The sequence below is a fragment of the Chelmon rostratus genome, chromosome 22 (assembly GCF_017976325.1).
Source record: "Chelmon rostratus isolate fCheRos1 chromosome 22, fCheRos1.pri, whole genome shotgun sequence".
Lineage (NCBI taxonomy): Eukaryota > Metazoa > Chordata > Actinopteri > Chaetodontiformes > Chaetodontidae > Chelmon > Chelmon rostratus.
Genome location: NC_055679.1, coordinates 14,005,630 through 14,021,985, shown reverse-complemented (window position 1 = coordinate 14,021,985; position 16,356 = coordinate 14,005,630). Strand labels below are relative to the sequence as shown.

General features: G+C 39.6%; 2 protein-coding genes across 4 annotated transcripts in view; both read right to left on the bottom strand.

Moving 5' to 3' along the window:
• The window catches only part of apaf1 (apoptotic peptidase activating factor 1), a 47,247-nt gene extending 41,880 nt beyond the window's left edge, over window positions 1–5,367 (bottom strand). For 2 of the 3 annotated variants that reach the window (XM_041963668.1, XM_041963667.1), the window contains exons 1-10: window positions 5,223–5,367; window positions 4,073–4,246; window positions 3,517–3,706; window positions 3,195–3,392; window positions 2,845–3,034; window positions 2,287–2,399; window positions 2,010–2,141; window positions 864–1,102; window positions 582–749; window positions 63–194 (exon numbers count right to left, since the gene is read on the bottom strand). In XM_041963668.1, the coding sequence (XP_041819602.1) occupies window positions 63–194; window positions 582–749; window positions 864–1,102; window positions 2,010–2,141; window positions 2,287–2,399; window positions 2,845–3,034; window positions 3,195–3,392; window positions 3,517–3,706; window positions 4,073–4,216 (1,506 nt within the window). In that variant the 5' untranslated portion in view covers window positions 4,217–4,246; window positions 5,223–5,367. Of the gene's footprint in view, window positions 1–62; window positions 195–581; window positions 750–863; window positions 1,103–2,009; window positions 2,142–2,286; window positions 2,400–2,844; window positions 3,035–3,194; window positions 3,393–3,507; window positions 3,707–4,072; window positions 4,247–5,222 lie in introns of all 3 variants that reach the window. The other variant, XM_041963666.1, reaches the window with a different exon arrangement.
• Window positions 5,368–6,724: 1,357 nt separating this feature from the next.
• Window positions 6,725–14,578, bottom strand: tcp11l2 (t-complex 11, testis-specific-like 2). Its single transcript, XM_041964105.1, has 10 exons — window positions 14,458–14,578; window positions 11,574–11,745; window positions 11,140–11,272; window positions 10,190–10,310; window positions 9,696–9,919; window positions 9,404–9,540; window positions 9,036–9,199; window positions 8,514–8,695; window positions 8,216–8,388; window positions 6,725–8,098 (listed from the first exon to the last, which is right to left on the bottom strand). The coding sequence occupies exons 2-10, from the start codon at window positions 11,731–11,733 to the stop codon at window positions 7,836–7,838; spliced, it is 1,557 nt and encodes a 518-aa protein (XP_041820039.1). The 5' UTR covers window positions 11,734–11,745; window positions 14,458–14,578; the 3' UTR covers window positions 6,725–7,835.
• Between the last annotated feature and the right edge of the window lie 1,778 nt (window positions 14,579–16,356).

The window sequence follows — 16,356 nt, the reverse complement described above, 5'->3', positions numbered from 1 at the left end:
ACACTGATTTCATTAGTTATCAATGTAAGAGGTGAGTGTGTGGGTGTGTTTGTGGGGGTTACCTGCGAAAGGTTGGCTCTGGCCATGTGATAGGTCAGGAATCTGATCCAGTATAGACATTCCTCATCTCCTGAGGTGGGAGGAGCGTCTCTGTAGTGCTGCTGGTACTGATGCACCACCTTAGAATGAAGGCTCTGACACACACACACACACACACACACACACACACACACACACACACACACACACAATACTTCATTAACAATTGTCTAGATGCCATAGATTTATAGTGACAGAGTGTTGATACAATGAGAATTTTAGAAGAGACCATGCAGGTTATTGGAAAATCACTATGAATGTCTTATATAAAGTCTTATCATGTCTTAAAAACAATTAAGCTAAACCAGAATATATGGCCAATCCTTTACAATTCCTACCAGCACCTCTTAGCTGTTTGCAAACCACTGTTTCCAATCAACATTGCCTCTTAAGGCTTCTTGCTTAATGGACAAGTCCGTCCACTTAACAATAGGATTGAAATCCAACAGTTTTATGTCTCATAAGCGTGCATTAAAACTAACCTCCAGCTGGGTACGATTCTGCTCCACCAGGAAGTCCAGCTGGAGGTCATGGAGGTAGTACAGGTAGGGTTTATTATGACTGTCCACAAAAAGCAGAGACTTGTTGACAAAGTCCTCGAGAATGTCCTCCACCTCCTCCGGCTCCAAGTCCCACAGAACAGACAGCACCTAGAAAAGAATAATACTAGAATTTGTGCAAATACTGGGACATTAACAAAGTTAAGAGCCTCGGTCAAGGACAAAAACATGAAGAGGGTCATGTGACTTGATGTGCAGCCAAACCTTTGCAGGGATTTTGATGTCTTTCTCCAGCACAGTAAGGTCCTTGTAGAACTCTCGATGCTCGTCAGGTAGGACTTCAATGCTGGCAGCCATGGCTTGATCGAGAGCGTCGTAGTCGTACGACGATGACTTCCTTATACGCTTGAACTGCTTCTGCTGCAGCTGCCGGAGGTAGTAACGCCAACGGTTGGGTTTTTCTTTGAGTAGAGCCCCGATCAGAGACACTACCAGAGGGGAGCCTGGGATGGGGGCACAAAGAAGCAGGAATGTTTGAGTGTTCATCCGCTGAACCCCTGAAGGTATGTTTTCTAAAAAAAAATGTAAATATCACCAAAATTCCATCATTTATCACAGCCAGAATCTGTAAAAACAAAACTTATGGTCGCATTTTCAGACAGCCCTTGAATAAATCACATGCTGTGAATGCTTCCTTCAAGGTGGGTCACTTAATTCTACATGTCTCATTTAAAATTTTACCAAAAAAATAAACCGTTTGCACTAACCAGATCCTGTAGAAAACATTCAATTCTGCACTGTGGAACGCCCTGACTGTCTACACTGAGACCTACAGTCTGGTGACAACAATTGAGCAAACAGTACACTGAACTACAGGAGAAGCCAGCAGCCAGGAGGAGAGGACAAGAGATATTTGTACAAGTGAAAAGATGCAAATGAAGTATGTCTTAAATAGCCAAAGATATTCAGCTTGCATTTTTTTTTTCTTTTTTTATGACTTATGCCATTACAAATGTGTTCTACTGCAAAAAGAATTTTTAATTCTACTTAAAGCTGCATGGTTTCCACTGAGGTGAAGGACTGAATGTGACAGGGGCAACAAACCGTCCAGAAACTGCTTGGGGATCAGAGGGCTAAAGGCACAATATGTGAACTATTACACCATAAAACAAAATGTGTGAACCTGCATGAAGAACACAAAAATTACAAGTGAGTTACTAATATTTTCTAATGCTATTTAATGCGTATTTACATCACCAATATTAGTGAATGCAGACTTGAATCAGGTTTTTGTTTTATTTGACAATCCTGGGAAAAATATTTCAGCTCTTAATGCCATATTGTACACATGACAGTATGTGTAATTTATATTGATAAACAAATACGGAGCACATGTTTCAACTTACAGACCTTTACATTCTCTGACGATGCTGCGAGCCTCCTCAGGAAGTGCGTGAGTATTAGTTTTAGTGTACAGAGCGAGGATCTCCAGTCCCTTGTTTTCATCCAGACCACTCTCCAATTCCACCTCATATTTAGCACCTACAAAGTAAAAGCACATGTATGGACAAAACATTTTTTTGTAGACAGTCTTTTCCACATACAACAAATAAAAATAATCACAGCAGGTTTAATTTATTCAAGACTGCATGTTCATAGTGGTCGGAGTAAAAAATAGGACACATACCACTAACAGAATCAGTAAGGCTTCTATTTCTGGTGGTCAAAAGTATCCGACAGTGAATATCAAACACCTTCAGAACTGTGCTGTCCCAGATGTCATCGAGAATCAGCAGTGCTCTGAAGCCAAAATAGACACAGACAAATGATCAAAGACAAGAAAACAGTGAAAAAGACATGAGAGTTTTATGCTTGTTACAGAATGTATTAGACACAGCTGAGTAAAAAGGAAATAATATATCAAACGGATCATCTATTCTTCTTTTATTTATTAACACTAGTATACACACCTGTCTTTTAATTCAGAGTAGACCATCCATTGTTTTCATATTTCTATCCTTTTCAAATCACTTTTTTATGACACATTTATCATTTTAATTTAACTTTTACTGTTGCTAACCCTTCTTTATATTGCTATTTGCATTGTAATTATAGTCCATGCTAAAATCAACAAGCTCATTTGCTTTGGGTTGCAGTTTTTTATCTTGAACCAGCAGCAGCATTTGAACAGTAGCAACCTTTAAAAAACACAAAGCAGATCATGTTAATCAAAACATATAGCAACCTCGGATATCTGCGCAGCATGAGGAAGCGCAGACGCTCTTTGGCCTCGTCCAGAGAGTTGGGGGGCCGATGGAGGGAATGGGAATCCAGGCTCTGCTCCAGCCGGAAGCACAACGACTGGATCTTAACCAATAAGTCTGGTTTGTCCAGCTGCCCGATGGACAGCCAGTGGATCCCTCCGGGGAAGCACTCTGACGGAGGAAGGAGGCGGGGGAAGGAAGAGACAGAGGTCAGAGAGGTGAGAAGATACAGAAAATCCGAGATTATTACAGATTTTTACAATTTCTCAACATTTTCAAATGTTTCAAAATAACATAACATAACAGTGACAGCCAGTCAAAGATTATTCACCTTCAATGAGCCCGTGGTGTCTGACAGCCTCGGCAGCCAGGACGGATTTGCCTGAGCCAGCCATGCCAAACACGGTAACCCAGCCAGGCTCCTTCTGTAGCCAGTAGAGTTTCTCCCTGACCCGGTTTACAAGTTCTGGTCTGTTGACAAACACCACGGGCCTCTGTGGTACGCCGCCTTCACTGAGCACTGCCTGGACTATTAGACAAACAGGAAAGGGAGTAACAGAGACAGTTTTCAGCCTTCCTTGTGCACAAAATGACACCTCCGAAGACTAAAAATTTAGCTTTCCAGATATTAGACAGCCTGTCACCATTATCACCATAAGGCGTGCAGTCGTCAGAGGAGCTTTTATGTGCATCAGTCGATATGCACGGTAGGTCAACGTGAAGCAGACTGGCCAAATCATTGTACGTCTCCTTGACCAAGGCATTGTAGAAGGAGATGTAGGCACGGTTGTCCTTCCTCAGCAGCAGCTCCAGCAGGGCCACAGCCTGATCCTTCCTGGTGGGCTGGAGAGAGAGAAATATTAGAGGCTTCATAATGTGCATTTTACATGCTGCTATTCAGAAGATTCTTAAATGAGCTGACAATATGATAACTAACTATGTATAACAATGTAGAAAAATATCTTAAATCCACCATGTAATACAATAAAAGCGTGAAATAAACTGCAAAAAATGCAATATTACTTCAAAGTTTGCAGTAAAATCCCCTAATATTCCTGAAGTCATATAAGCCAGTGATATTTAAAAACTTCAATTCATCAAAACTGAAGGAAGCAGGAGCAAAAAGCAGCATTGTAATAAAGAATGCATTACGTAACATTGGTTACAAATTACAAACCTGCTTCCCTTTTAGGTGAAGCAGAGGCTCACCTGGGTCCTGATTCTCTCCTCCTCATCCACAGTTAGCACATCATCACTGATCATGTGGTCCATCAGGTAGGAGGGCTTTATGTCCTGCTCCAGTCTGTGGCGAAAGCGCAGCAGACAGCTCCGCGCCCGTTCCTCCAGCACCATCTCTGCGCAACACACCAACCATGCAGGATCCTGTTGCACCGCCAAATAATGGAGGAGATGTAAGGAAGTTTGATGAACGTCAGCGATAAACTATCAAGACTATCTGGCCAAAAGTATATGGACACCCAAGCCCTGGAACCACATGTGCTCATTTGGAAGCGCACTATTGTCTGACTTATCCTTATATACTTTTTGGAGCATCCTGGTGGTCTAGAGGTCTAAAACACTGACCCTGTAGATGCAAAATCCTGGGTTCAGATCCAGAACTTCATTGCATGTCATTGCCCTCCATTCCTGACATATCTCCAATATCTACACTCCAATAAAAGGCAAAATACTTTGAATACATTGTTTCGAGCTGAAACAATTGAGAGGCAGACAATTAATCTGCAACTATTTTGATAATTGATTCATCTTTGTTTTTTCAGCTGTTAAAGAACTTTACATTTTGGGCTCTAGGAAATTCTTTTTTTAACATTTTATGTAAATCAGTAGAATATAACTGTCAGATAACGAAAGTATTTCTTGCAGCCTTGCATGAAAAAATGTAAGTAGCCCAAAATTAAATAAGAGTACACTTGTAACGAACGACATGCTGGTAATGTAAAAAGGGGAACAGGAAGATCCTAAAAGTGAAAACACCAAAGACAAACACAGAACTGACATTAAACACTCTACATAATATTTTGCTCTAAAATAATGCAGTAAAAGTTTAGATAGCTTAGCGACCCGGTTAGCATTGCGTTATCGATTCATTCCCTTTGACAGTTTCTAGTATCAACAATATGGTGTGTGAGCACAGCTACCTACTTTTTGACAACTCTGTGGTGCTTGCCACTGAAAGTGAAGGTGAAAATAAACACAGACCAAACTTCTTCGCCATAACTTATGGCGACCTTTCATCTTATCACTTTTTGCTTGTTTCAACACTTGTCTCGACAAGTTCACTCACTCTAACCTGCAACAGAAAATGAAACAAAGAAAGAAGCCACTTGTGAATACTTACGAATATCTTCTTTTCTTTAACGAGTACGTTATTTGTTGAACAGTATATGGTTGTCAGGAGAAGTCACGTTTTAAGAAATGCAATGTGTAAGAAGGTAGTTAATTTATATGTTAACGTTGGACAGTACGCCCAATTTTGAAAGGGAGCTTCCTGGTTCACAACAAAAACAACCACCCCGGTGTGAAACAGCCAATGGCGTGGCGAGAATAAAACCACGTGACTGGTGAGGTCATGCATTTAACGAATTTGGTAACTGGGCAAACTGATGCTGCTTTCAAAGACTGCGTCTATACTCGGAAATAAGAACGTTCGATAATTAAAATCCGGTTTAGCGTATGTAGTAATAACCAAAAATATAATAACTAAGAATATCCACAAAAAAGATTGTGTCCCAATGTCAGTAGTTTAATTTGTGAAATCGAACAGGACAGAGCTATTATGTGTTGCTGTTACAGATTTGCGGTTACAAGTTAGAGAGAGGCGCGATACTTTAGTCAGTTATTCATTTGTACATAGCCTGAACAAAAGATGCTGTGTACAGCAGATCTCTTCTAAATTCGTCACACTGTCTTAATGATCTCCATCTGCTAAATATTACATTGCTAGGCAATCCAAAAGTCTCCATTCGTGTTTGCATCTCCCAGTGCAAAGATTTCCGGACTGTAATTAAAGTTAACATTGCTGCCTAGTGACAGCAAGAGATGAGAGCATGTTGTTTATTCCACTGTGCAGTGATGCTCTGATAATGCAATTATAGGTAGGTACAAATAGATTAACTGTATAATCCTGTGAACAAATCAGCTTGCTGGAGAAGTAACTGAATTCTGAATAAAAAAAGTTAGACAATGGAAGTCTGTGAATGCAAATTCTACCACTGTATCTCCATTTAGAGAAAATATTAGTTACCTGTTATGATGGTCCATATTTCATTAGAAAGCAGTGTGCAAATCTCAAATGTTTTTCCAGGATGTTGATCATAACATTCCTCCTAAACTTCAGCAACATTATCTGCAGGGATGTTCATGGCAGGAATCTTTGAATGTTTCCTAAAAATCTGAATGTTGCCTAGAGACAAAAAATTATTTTGCATTAATGTGATATATTATGCTTTAATGTTATGTATCTAGACATACCTCACTTTTAATGTATATTTAGTTTTATATATTTTACCTTGTGTGTGCCCCATGTACCAAGGCTCAGTCCTTTGCTGTGTCTTGGCTGTGCTATTTAATAAATGCAAAACAGATAAAAAATTAATTAACATGACTAAATTGTTGTTGGAATGTGGTGGAACCATATGGCTTTATCTAAAAAATATTGAGAATACAAATATTTGATATACTTTACTCAGGATTATGATATTTCTGATAGTATGGAAGGAAAGCCATTTACGAGATAGCCTTTATCAAACATATACAGTATCATTTTCATTACGTTATATAATCCTCCCTGCACACAGAGAAGACAACATAGATTTGCTCTATATCATGATTCAGCTGGGGTCAATTTTCTTTTTATTATATTAACTGTGGTACACAAGAAAATAACAGCGTTTTCATACATTTTCATGTAAACTTTCATGTAAATAATTGCTTTTTTTGTGCATGATTGGGTCCGCTGGAAATGTGGGACACACTTTTGAGTTCAGCACCTTTCATTTTCCACACAGGTTCAGCCAACACAGAGAACAGTAGCTCAAAATGTAATGAACATAGCAACTAAATCAATATAACAAGTATTAGGCTTGCAGAGAGTAAGTGAAAGTATAGAACATACCACATGTGACAAATACTCTAAGAAATTACTTAAGTAAAAGCTAATGACTGAAAGACTTAACCCTAATACAAAGATACTCATGCAGAAAACTTTTTTCTTTCTTTGTAAAATCAAAATCCCAATTTTTTTTTTTAAATTTCTTCTATTTTTTGCTGTATAGTACTATCAGTGGATTAAACAGAATACATAGAGTTTAGTTCTCTGGCTGATAAAAGTTACAAGGAAAACAATCAAAAGGACTAATCCCACCAAAAAAGGGATATCATGTTTTACAGTAACAAGATGGTCATAGTTATTTGCAGTCATACTATATAGTTACCTGTGATAAATAGCTTGTTAAATGTAAAGAATATCTGCTACTCTGCTATTGTTCTAAATATATAAGCTTCTTCCTCTTTGCTTCTTAAAGCTTACTGTATGCTTTAAACACACTGTCCTTTTGCCCTTTTCCTCCATGGTCTCCCTTCACAATACCAGTTTGACTGCAGACAAATTTACAATACAGGGATCACTACTGGGTTCAGAAATTGATCGTTGTAACACTGGTGTTTCCGGTTTGAAGCTGTAAATGTTCACAGGAAAGGATATTTTAGAGCATTTGACACAAAGAACGAAGGTCACATTAAATGTCGACCACATGATACCTACACTACAGTGCCCTCACTGCAAAATGTAGTGATAAAAACTACATTTATAATATGCTGAAGGCAGCTCCCACTATTGGAGCACACTGCCCAAGCAAACAGTAGTAAAACCTAGCTACTGTAGTACCTCCTTAGCTTTAGCCATACAGAGAAACAAAAAGACTCCTTAGACTGCATGAGCCAAAGTTTGGTTTTAACTGGAGGGGACAGATTCGTGAGCTGTGTCCTGAGGAGGGTTTGCTGCTGGTGGGTTGTTGCTGAACAACAGCTTCCTGATGATATCCGTGTAGAAAGGTGCATAGACAGCCTTGTTGTACTTGACCAGGGAGATGAACTTTGCTCCCATCAATGCTAGTTCAGGTTTGATTGCAGTCAGGCCGGCTGGCACAGGTACAAGTTCGACCTGGGACTTAGGATCACAGATGAGAGCCATGAAGTACTGCTGCACACGATCCTCTGCACAGGAATCATGAGAATAAGGGAAATAACGGGAAGAAAATTATGTTAGAATATGCCATAAAACTCTATGTTTGGGTAAAATAATTTGAGATCCTAGGTCTGGCTCAATCTTACCAACGAGAGTGCGGATGGGATTGTCCTTCTGAGTGATGCTGCAGATCTGGCCTCTAAGGGTGGCTTGCAGTGCTGGGGTCAGTGCAGGGTAGTTCCTCTCTGTTAGAGACTTGTTGAGCTCGCAGCAGATCTGAGCACTGATGGCCTCTAGTGCCTCTTCTAGGTTAAAGCCCCTAAAGACACAAGGACAGGAGAGGTTCGGTTTGAGCTCCAGATAGTAAATAACCTGTGACAACCAGCTGCATCGTTCAATAAAGATTGTGGATTTAAAAGAAATTTTTCAAAAAAGTGAACTGACGGGCTGTGCATCCCATCCAGGAGCACACTGGTCATCCTCTTCAGACGGTCAGACAGGGAGGGCAGATCCTGGATGGGCCCTCCAACGGTTCTGTAGACAATGAGCAGCACCTCGTTCACCATCTGGCCCTGCCGGAGCTGCTGCTGAATCTCTCGCAGACGTGTCTCATCCGTCATCCAGGTCTGAAGGAGAACCAAACAAACAAACAAACAAACAAATAAAATAAAAAGATACTTAAAAGATAAGTTTGATATTTGGAAAATTTGCTTATTTCTTGTTGTTTGGTGTACATATGAAGCCACAGCTGAGAGGCAATTATGTTAATTTAGCATAAAAACTGGATACGAGGAGAAACAGCTAGTCTGGCTCTGTCCACAGTTGATAGATCCACCAAGCAACACCTCTAAAGCTCACCACTTGGCTCATGTTAACAAGACTGTGGAAAATCACCACCAAGAATTAGCCAGGCACCAAACATTACCAAAGCACATTACCAAAAGTGTTGAGATTTCTGTGTCTCACCTCAGGCAGTGGGCTTTGATTGCAGTCCCACATAAGGATACCGAGGAAGGCAGTGTTGAGAATCTGAAAGGGCCCTGGCAGCACTCGCTGTCCTGTCCCCTGACCTTTAGTCTGCAGCTCCTCCAGTGCTGACTTGATCCATGAGGTGGTGTGGTCCAAAGCACCTGAGGAAGTTTTTCACAGGAATACTGACTGAGGAGTTTGTTCTTAATACTCTTTAAGATGCAGTGGCCAGAAAATTATTTGTTTATTACACAATAAACAACAAGTGTGACACAAGTGTGTTTTCTATTACATGGCAGATAACACATGTTGTAACTATTTAAAAAACACAGTACTAAAAGCTATAGAGAAAATTGTGCACTCACTGGGTGTTTTGTCCAGGATGCTTTGAAACTGTGCCCTCTCATATTCGACACCATGGCTCTGCAGCACAAGCCTCAGATTATCTATTGTAAAGTTGACTATGTCTGCCTTCATCAGGTCCAGCACACGGAAGATCTCCCTGGTGTGTAAAAAAAAGAAGAGCAGCTGTGAGTAAATAAAACAACTAAGACAAGAAAAATTCCAAACTTCATGTATTTTCGTAGACAGACAATTCAATCTCTGGTAATACACATAAACGCTTTTAAATATCTTAAATCCCATGAGTGTATTTACCTGAACAGTGTCACTATGTTATCTGTGTTATCGTGGAGCTTCTTGATTTCATCATCCCTAGCTGGTACACACAACTTCCCCATGGTGGTGATAATGTAAGAGGCAAGCCCCTGGATGTCCACAGCATCGTTGTCAGCCTGCTGACGAATCAGGTCCATGTCCAGCACCTCCATGATTTGGGTCCTCATCCGATTGGCACCCGAGTTAAGGAATGATAGCAAGATCTGTAAAGAGGAAAATGGTTGACATTTTAGCAAAGTATTTATTTACAACTTAATCAGTGATGTTGCGGGATTTGTTACTGCTTTTCTACATATAACAGTCACAAAGGAGGAGGTGGCCATAAGGAGAAGGAGATGTGTTGCAAAAGGATCCTCAAAATTTCAGAGGATCGTGAAAAAGTGCTGCAAATAAACGTGAGAAGAGCAGTCAGAGCACTTAAGTCATTTGTACAGACCTAGTGAAGATGGAAATATCTGATAATGTGTGCTGACCTCTCTGATCTCCTCCAATAATCTGATGGCTTGTCCGTACTCAGGTGGGTCGTCGTTTAGCTCAGACTCCAGGATGTCCCAGAAGGCCTTGTGGACATTATCTCTAACGATCTTCCAGATACTAAAAAAGAAATGAGGGGTTTAGTTCTGGTCTCCCACCTCCCCTAACAATAAATAACTGACATACATCTTAAAAATATTTTTGAGCATGGAAAATAATTTTGAGATGCTAACAGTAATACTGTGCAGTGATTACAAACTACAGTGTACATTGATGTCCATCGTAATCTGCTGCTGTCCCTTTCATCACCCTCCCACTTAAACAATTATTTTCTTCTCCTCTCTTGCCCTCATCTCTTTGTCTCTGTCCTCTTCACTCTCTTGTTGTTCACTTCAGCTAGCTGCAAGATAAACAGAGACAGATACAACGAGTAAAATTTTGAGGTACTTTTACTTGAGTATTTTCACTTTATGCTGCTTTATACTTGTACTCCACTACAATTCAGCACAAGGTATTGTGCTTTTTAATCCCTTTAATTGCTAGTTACTTTGCAAATTCACGTTAATAATACAAAACATAATCCATAAATAAATTAGGATGTGTTATTATGAATAAATAAGTCCTATGTTTACCAGCTGCAACGTTTAAATAATGCATTATTTAAGTTTGGCAACAACTAATGGTGTCTTAGTTGGATTTCCGCTGTCTCGTGTTCCTTTGAAAACTGACATATCAGTGTCGACTGCCAGGCCCCTTTTACAGCTATTCCACAGTCAACACAGTAACAATGAGGTCTACACATCACTTTGTGAAAACTGTGAAACTCTATATTTTATACAAAGCATAGACACAATAAGCAGCTCTTTCTGGTATTTAGGTGCACTGATAATCCACAAAACATGATCAAGGTGTGAACAAATGGAGACCCAAAATCTTTTTCATAGTATACCTGTCCTGAGGTGGGCTGTGTGGCTCCAAATGGAAGTTGCGGTTCACTGTGATCTCATGGGCAATCATGAGACTGGACAGGTCTCTGGCAGACTTCATGACTTCGTCAAAGGTTAAGATTTTTGGTGGGCTTGCTGTGGTAACCAAATATGGAACAAGCTTTGTAATTAGACAAATAAGAGCTTAAATGAAAAAATGGGCAACTGTTGGAATTGCATGATGACAGTGGTGCGGGTGAATATTCCTGGAATGTTATTACAGATATATAAAGGCGTTTAAACGTGTATGAACGATGCTATGAATAGCATTATGAATGTCATTTTTCAAACTACAGTTTAAAATAGCGCAGAAGCAAAAACAACTAGACACAGGAAAATAATCATGGGCACCGAAATGAAAACAGTAAGTCAGAGGCGGTCCCCAGAGCAAACTCACAGGAGGGAGTGCAGTGTTTGCTGGAGGAGTCGCTAGTGAAGCTTTCACGAGAACAGTCCAGGTCGCTGGTCGACGTCATGCTGTCGCTGCGCTCTGATGATGACTCCACATCACTGCCTTGGTCCTTGCTGGTGGAGGGTCTCTCATCATTTAGAGGCATTTTGGGCTACAGCTGTACATGAGAAGTTGGTTATTACCCTTAGCTTGACTAAAACTTCAACAGAAAGTCACTGGTTTCCTTACACTTTAACTCAGCATATCCAGCAAGTCATGAGTTAATGGGTATTTTACTGCTTTCACAGAGACAGGTGTACACATTAAGTGGGAGTTTATCATTCCGCCTTTGATTGGATGTTGTTGTCAAGAAAGCTTTAGTTCCTTTTAGTTTAAAACTGGAGCTGCCACAACAGTAAAAGATCTGACATTCAATGTCTGGTGAAATTCTGTGTTTTTATTATCAGTAAAAAGACCCAAAACCAACAGTGATTTAAGCCTATAACAAATATTGTCTGTGTTGCCAAAGTCTGATGAAACTTTTTTTATTTCAGTGCCACAGTTAAACTATTAAAAACAACTGAATGTGCCACATTTGCACTTTCCATGACAACAGGCTCTGTAGTTAATTCTGAGTTGATCACACATATACCCATCCTGGTGCTGGAAATACTCAAGAACAAATATGTATTATTCGATGAAAGAAAATTGTCCAAAACATATCTGCTACTTACTCCTGTCTGATTGATAAAACTATAGTGCCCAGTTGTTTTAGGGAATTCCTTTGCTGTTCTCAACATACAAACGGGCTTGGGGCTGAGAGTCTTTTCCTGGGATTTGCTGCCAACAAGAAAACTATCAGCTGCCAATTCTTTTAAAAGAAATTTCTTAGAGTTGAGTGAGAAGAAATCAAACTAAGTAAGCTTTACTTTAGATTTATTTGTGTTTGTGTTAGAGGCAGGAAGAGTGTGTGACTGCCAGTGAGTGAGAGAGCATTCATTTTTCACTTTAGCAATAGTTTCTGTTGCTAGGCTGTTAACAGTGTGTAACAAAAACACCAGACACTCACACTCAATAAAACAGTTGGCAGGCCAGTCTCCATGGAAATGGAGGTGGCTGCCTTGCTGCACAGTTCTGAATGTCAACATCTTATTATCTTAATATTAAACTTATTGATGGTGCATGAAGTAATCCACTGGAAAAACACTGTCTGGTGACTCAGTGAGTGTTTACTGCCACAGGGGTAAATGGCACTATTTAAAGTCAGGACACAAACAGAACTCACTTCCATAACTTGGTTTAAACAATAGCTTGTATTCCTTGAGGGTAAAAAAGGGCACTACGTTCAGGCCTATCTGAGGTCAGTTGTGTTTCCAGGGCAACATGGAACAACAGAGGGACTTTTCAACCTTCAAAATGATCAGGTAAAACCCTTTTCCAAATGGCTTGAATTTAGAAATTCAAACTTCATGCACTATGAAAGTTGTTGGAACACATTACAAATATGTCAACAAATCACCACACCTGGCTAAATAAAACCCACAGAAATGAATCATGATAACTGTAACACATTTAATTAAGTAGGCCTGTGGCTGTCTAATATTATCTGAGACATACAGTACTGGCAGGGTGACCCTTGGGTGTTCCTGTCCCTGGTCTCAGTTATCTGCCAAAAATGAATACACACTCCCTCTCTGCTCTTTTAGTTTAAAGATAGCTCAAGGGGTGAGGGTGGAGTGGGGGATGGGGTGTGTGTGTGTGACTTACATGTACCCCTGCTCATTCATTACATCATCTGCTAGACTTGACAGCTAGGTCACAGAAACGCAGCAGGCCAATTTCCAGAGCAATGGGAGCAGGACAGTCCAGAAAACTGGTTACGGATTACGTCTACTCTGTCATCTGCTGCTTCATTATGAGAAATCCTCTTAAAGCAGTCTGAGTGCTGTCTAAAATAAAGACCAGTATGTTGCTGCAACCAACCCATAATGCCAAAGCAGAATGCTAAAACCTAAACATTGGACGTACATTTTTAGAGAGAAGATTTATAAAAACATTTGGAATGGTATTGACTGAATTGAAATTCATTGTACACTACGAAATACAGCACTGGAATGCAATGTGCTGATAACAATATGCCTGCATGAATCTTTAGATCTTGCTAGGTGTATTGGATAACGGTTTTATGAGCAAAAACGTACAGGAAATCTCGTTTCCTGTACAGGTCTTCTGGTATAGACTAGATAGTGTTACAGCAACTCCTGAAGAAACAAAGAGAGCCTTCAAGGATCCAGATTTGACTGCAGTATAATGTAAACAAAGCAGTGGCTCACGGAGGCGGGGCTAGCTACAAGGGGACTCTCGTGATTGGCTACAGCTCCCTGTCTCTCACTCCTACATGGAAAATGTCTGGTTAAATTGCTATGCACATGGATAAAAAAAACAAAAAGCATCCACACACAAAGTGGATACACGTGATCTGAGCAGCAGACCAAAACAAGGACTCCATGCACATGTAAAATGGTAAATTTTAGTTCTATGTCCTTGCCAGAGCCCAAACAAAAAATGAAGACGATATATGTTAACATACGCTCTTACTGCAGAGGACATTTGTTGTAAATAACTGCCAAACTCACTGTTAGCAGCGTTAACACGGCAATCTATGTAACTTGACTAAACGCTCTGCCTATGACAACCGAATATAAATCATGAAAGTGGCTAATTCCACGTAGCCGTTACACTTCGACATTAGCGCTGACATGCTAGTTGGAACCTTCGACGACTGCATCCAAGTTTCCGCTTGACAACAAAAAGCCAAACTCAAATTACCAACAGAAGTGATTCACAGTTTCAAATACAGTAACATTTAGGGAACATTTGCGACATTTACCTCATTCAAATCTCCGGTGAGGGAGAGTGACACCAATAGTAGCTCCGCTTCGAAATGAAGATCCGTCGTCGTCCCGTACAATTAGTCTCTCTGTTAAAGGTCCGTCATTGCCCCAGCTAGCTTTAACAACAAACAGGCGAAACCATTTCATACATAGGGGTGTTCACTGGCCGCGTAAGGGCGGCCGCATGGTTAATAACTACGATTCAAGTGTTTCGATTAAAAATGTAAGATTTTAACAGGTATTCATAAAACTAAATGCGCGCATTTAGTACGCTAATGGTGATGTGATGCAATATTCGACACTGGACCACCCTTGGTGCAAATGGTACACTCCACACTGCTTCACGTGCGCCGTCTTTGTTACCGGATGTGACCTCAGTATGTTTACAGCAGTGTATGTGTGTGTTTCTGAACCATGTTAAGGGTATCATGAGAACAAAACTCAATTGTTCTATATATTTTATAAATATAATAATAACAGGAATAAGATAAAATAAGATTAGACATCCGCAGCTGGGGAAAATTGATAAAGAAGAAGAAGAAAGGAGGAGGAAGAATGATAACAATAACTTTATTGAGAAATTTTCAATAAAATAAGGATGAATATCATAAAAACAGGATACATGTAATTGGGAAACAAACAGACAAGTTAAAACCATGTTCAAAACATGTGTTTTAGGATTACATTTAAAAGTGTTTACAACTCTCCTTAAGACCCTTAGTAGTGGTTATGGTTAAGCCAAAAAGCCTTTTTTCACAGCATACATTTTAACTTGTCTTAGTAGGAAAAGCACAAGAGTTACTAGTAATATTAAGGACGGCTCCGTTTTATTCAAGTATCCCAGTAAGCCTTGACAATGTGACAGTGCATCAGTATGCAATATACCAAGACCCTGAAACTGACGCAGCTAAATATAACTCATTCGTCATTTTGTTATTATTTGACACTTGTGCTTTTCCTGCTGTGACACATCTTTCATGATAAAACACAATGGTGGATTTAGAATTAATGTGAGTTCATGCAATGTCTTTCAAAGTGACAAAAACACAAATATGTGCCTGTATGTGCCATCACACATAGTCCATCTCAAGCATTCAAATAATGGCACAGTTAAAATTGCTGTAGAAATGATCTCTTGAACTCACAGTGAAAGATACAGCATTGACCTCATTTCAGCAAATGAATTGTGGTTGCGTGTTTTCTTATATGGTGAAATATGGAGAGTTATTATGCCAGCGGCCACTAGATGGAGTTTCTAGAACTAGACATACAGCACATTGGGGGATCTCTAAGTACAAAAATAAGGTTTAGCCAAAACTGATTTCTCTGATTGAAAAAAAAATCGTTGAAAGGCATTTAATCTGGTATTTGTATAGATTTAAATGACTGTACATGATTGATCTGAAATATCAGAGAGGCTTAAGAAGTTGAATCTATTGTAATTTTAGATGCATTTCATTTTGTTTCAGACAAATGCTCATATAGGGGTCTGCAGTATTGTAATGGAATGTAAGTTCTGACAGTTTATTTCCCACTACAATTCCCTCCAAAGTATGACAGTGTGTCACAAAGAAATAAATAAATAAATAACAGAAAAAACAAAACACAAAATCTTGTTTCTTTATACTCTAGAGGCCTATTTTCTGAAATGGACAATAAACAGAATTTCCTCTTTTTATCATGGTTGTTTCAGAACTTGCAGACTTTGCAGAGGCAAAGATGAAGATTGCACAGACAACCATGGGAATCTATTTAGAAGAGGATGCAGATGCTGTTGCCTGTTGAAGATTCTGCAGCCAGATTTGAGATTTTTAGATATTTAATTGTCATAGATCCTACTTGCCAATATGGGCCACTCAGATGCCGTTTAACAGACAAGTATATGAGGGGGGCCT

Coding starts and splice junctions, on each gene's coding strand:
- tcp11l2 (XM_041964105.1), bottom strand. CDS start 11,733: ATGCCTCTAAATGATGAGAGACCCTCCACCAGCAAGGACCAAGGCAGT. Junction 10,311..11,139: donor CACAGCCCACCTCAGGACAG/GTATACTATGAA, acceptor TTTCTTTTTTAG/TATCTGGAAGATCGTTAGAG. Junction 8,099..8,215: donor TCCCATCCGCACTCTCGTTG/GTAAGATTGAGC, acceptor ATTCCTGTGCAG/AGGATCGTGTGCAGCAGTAC.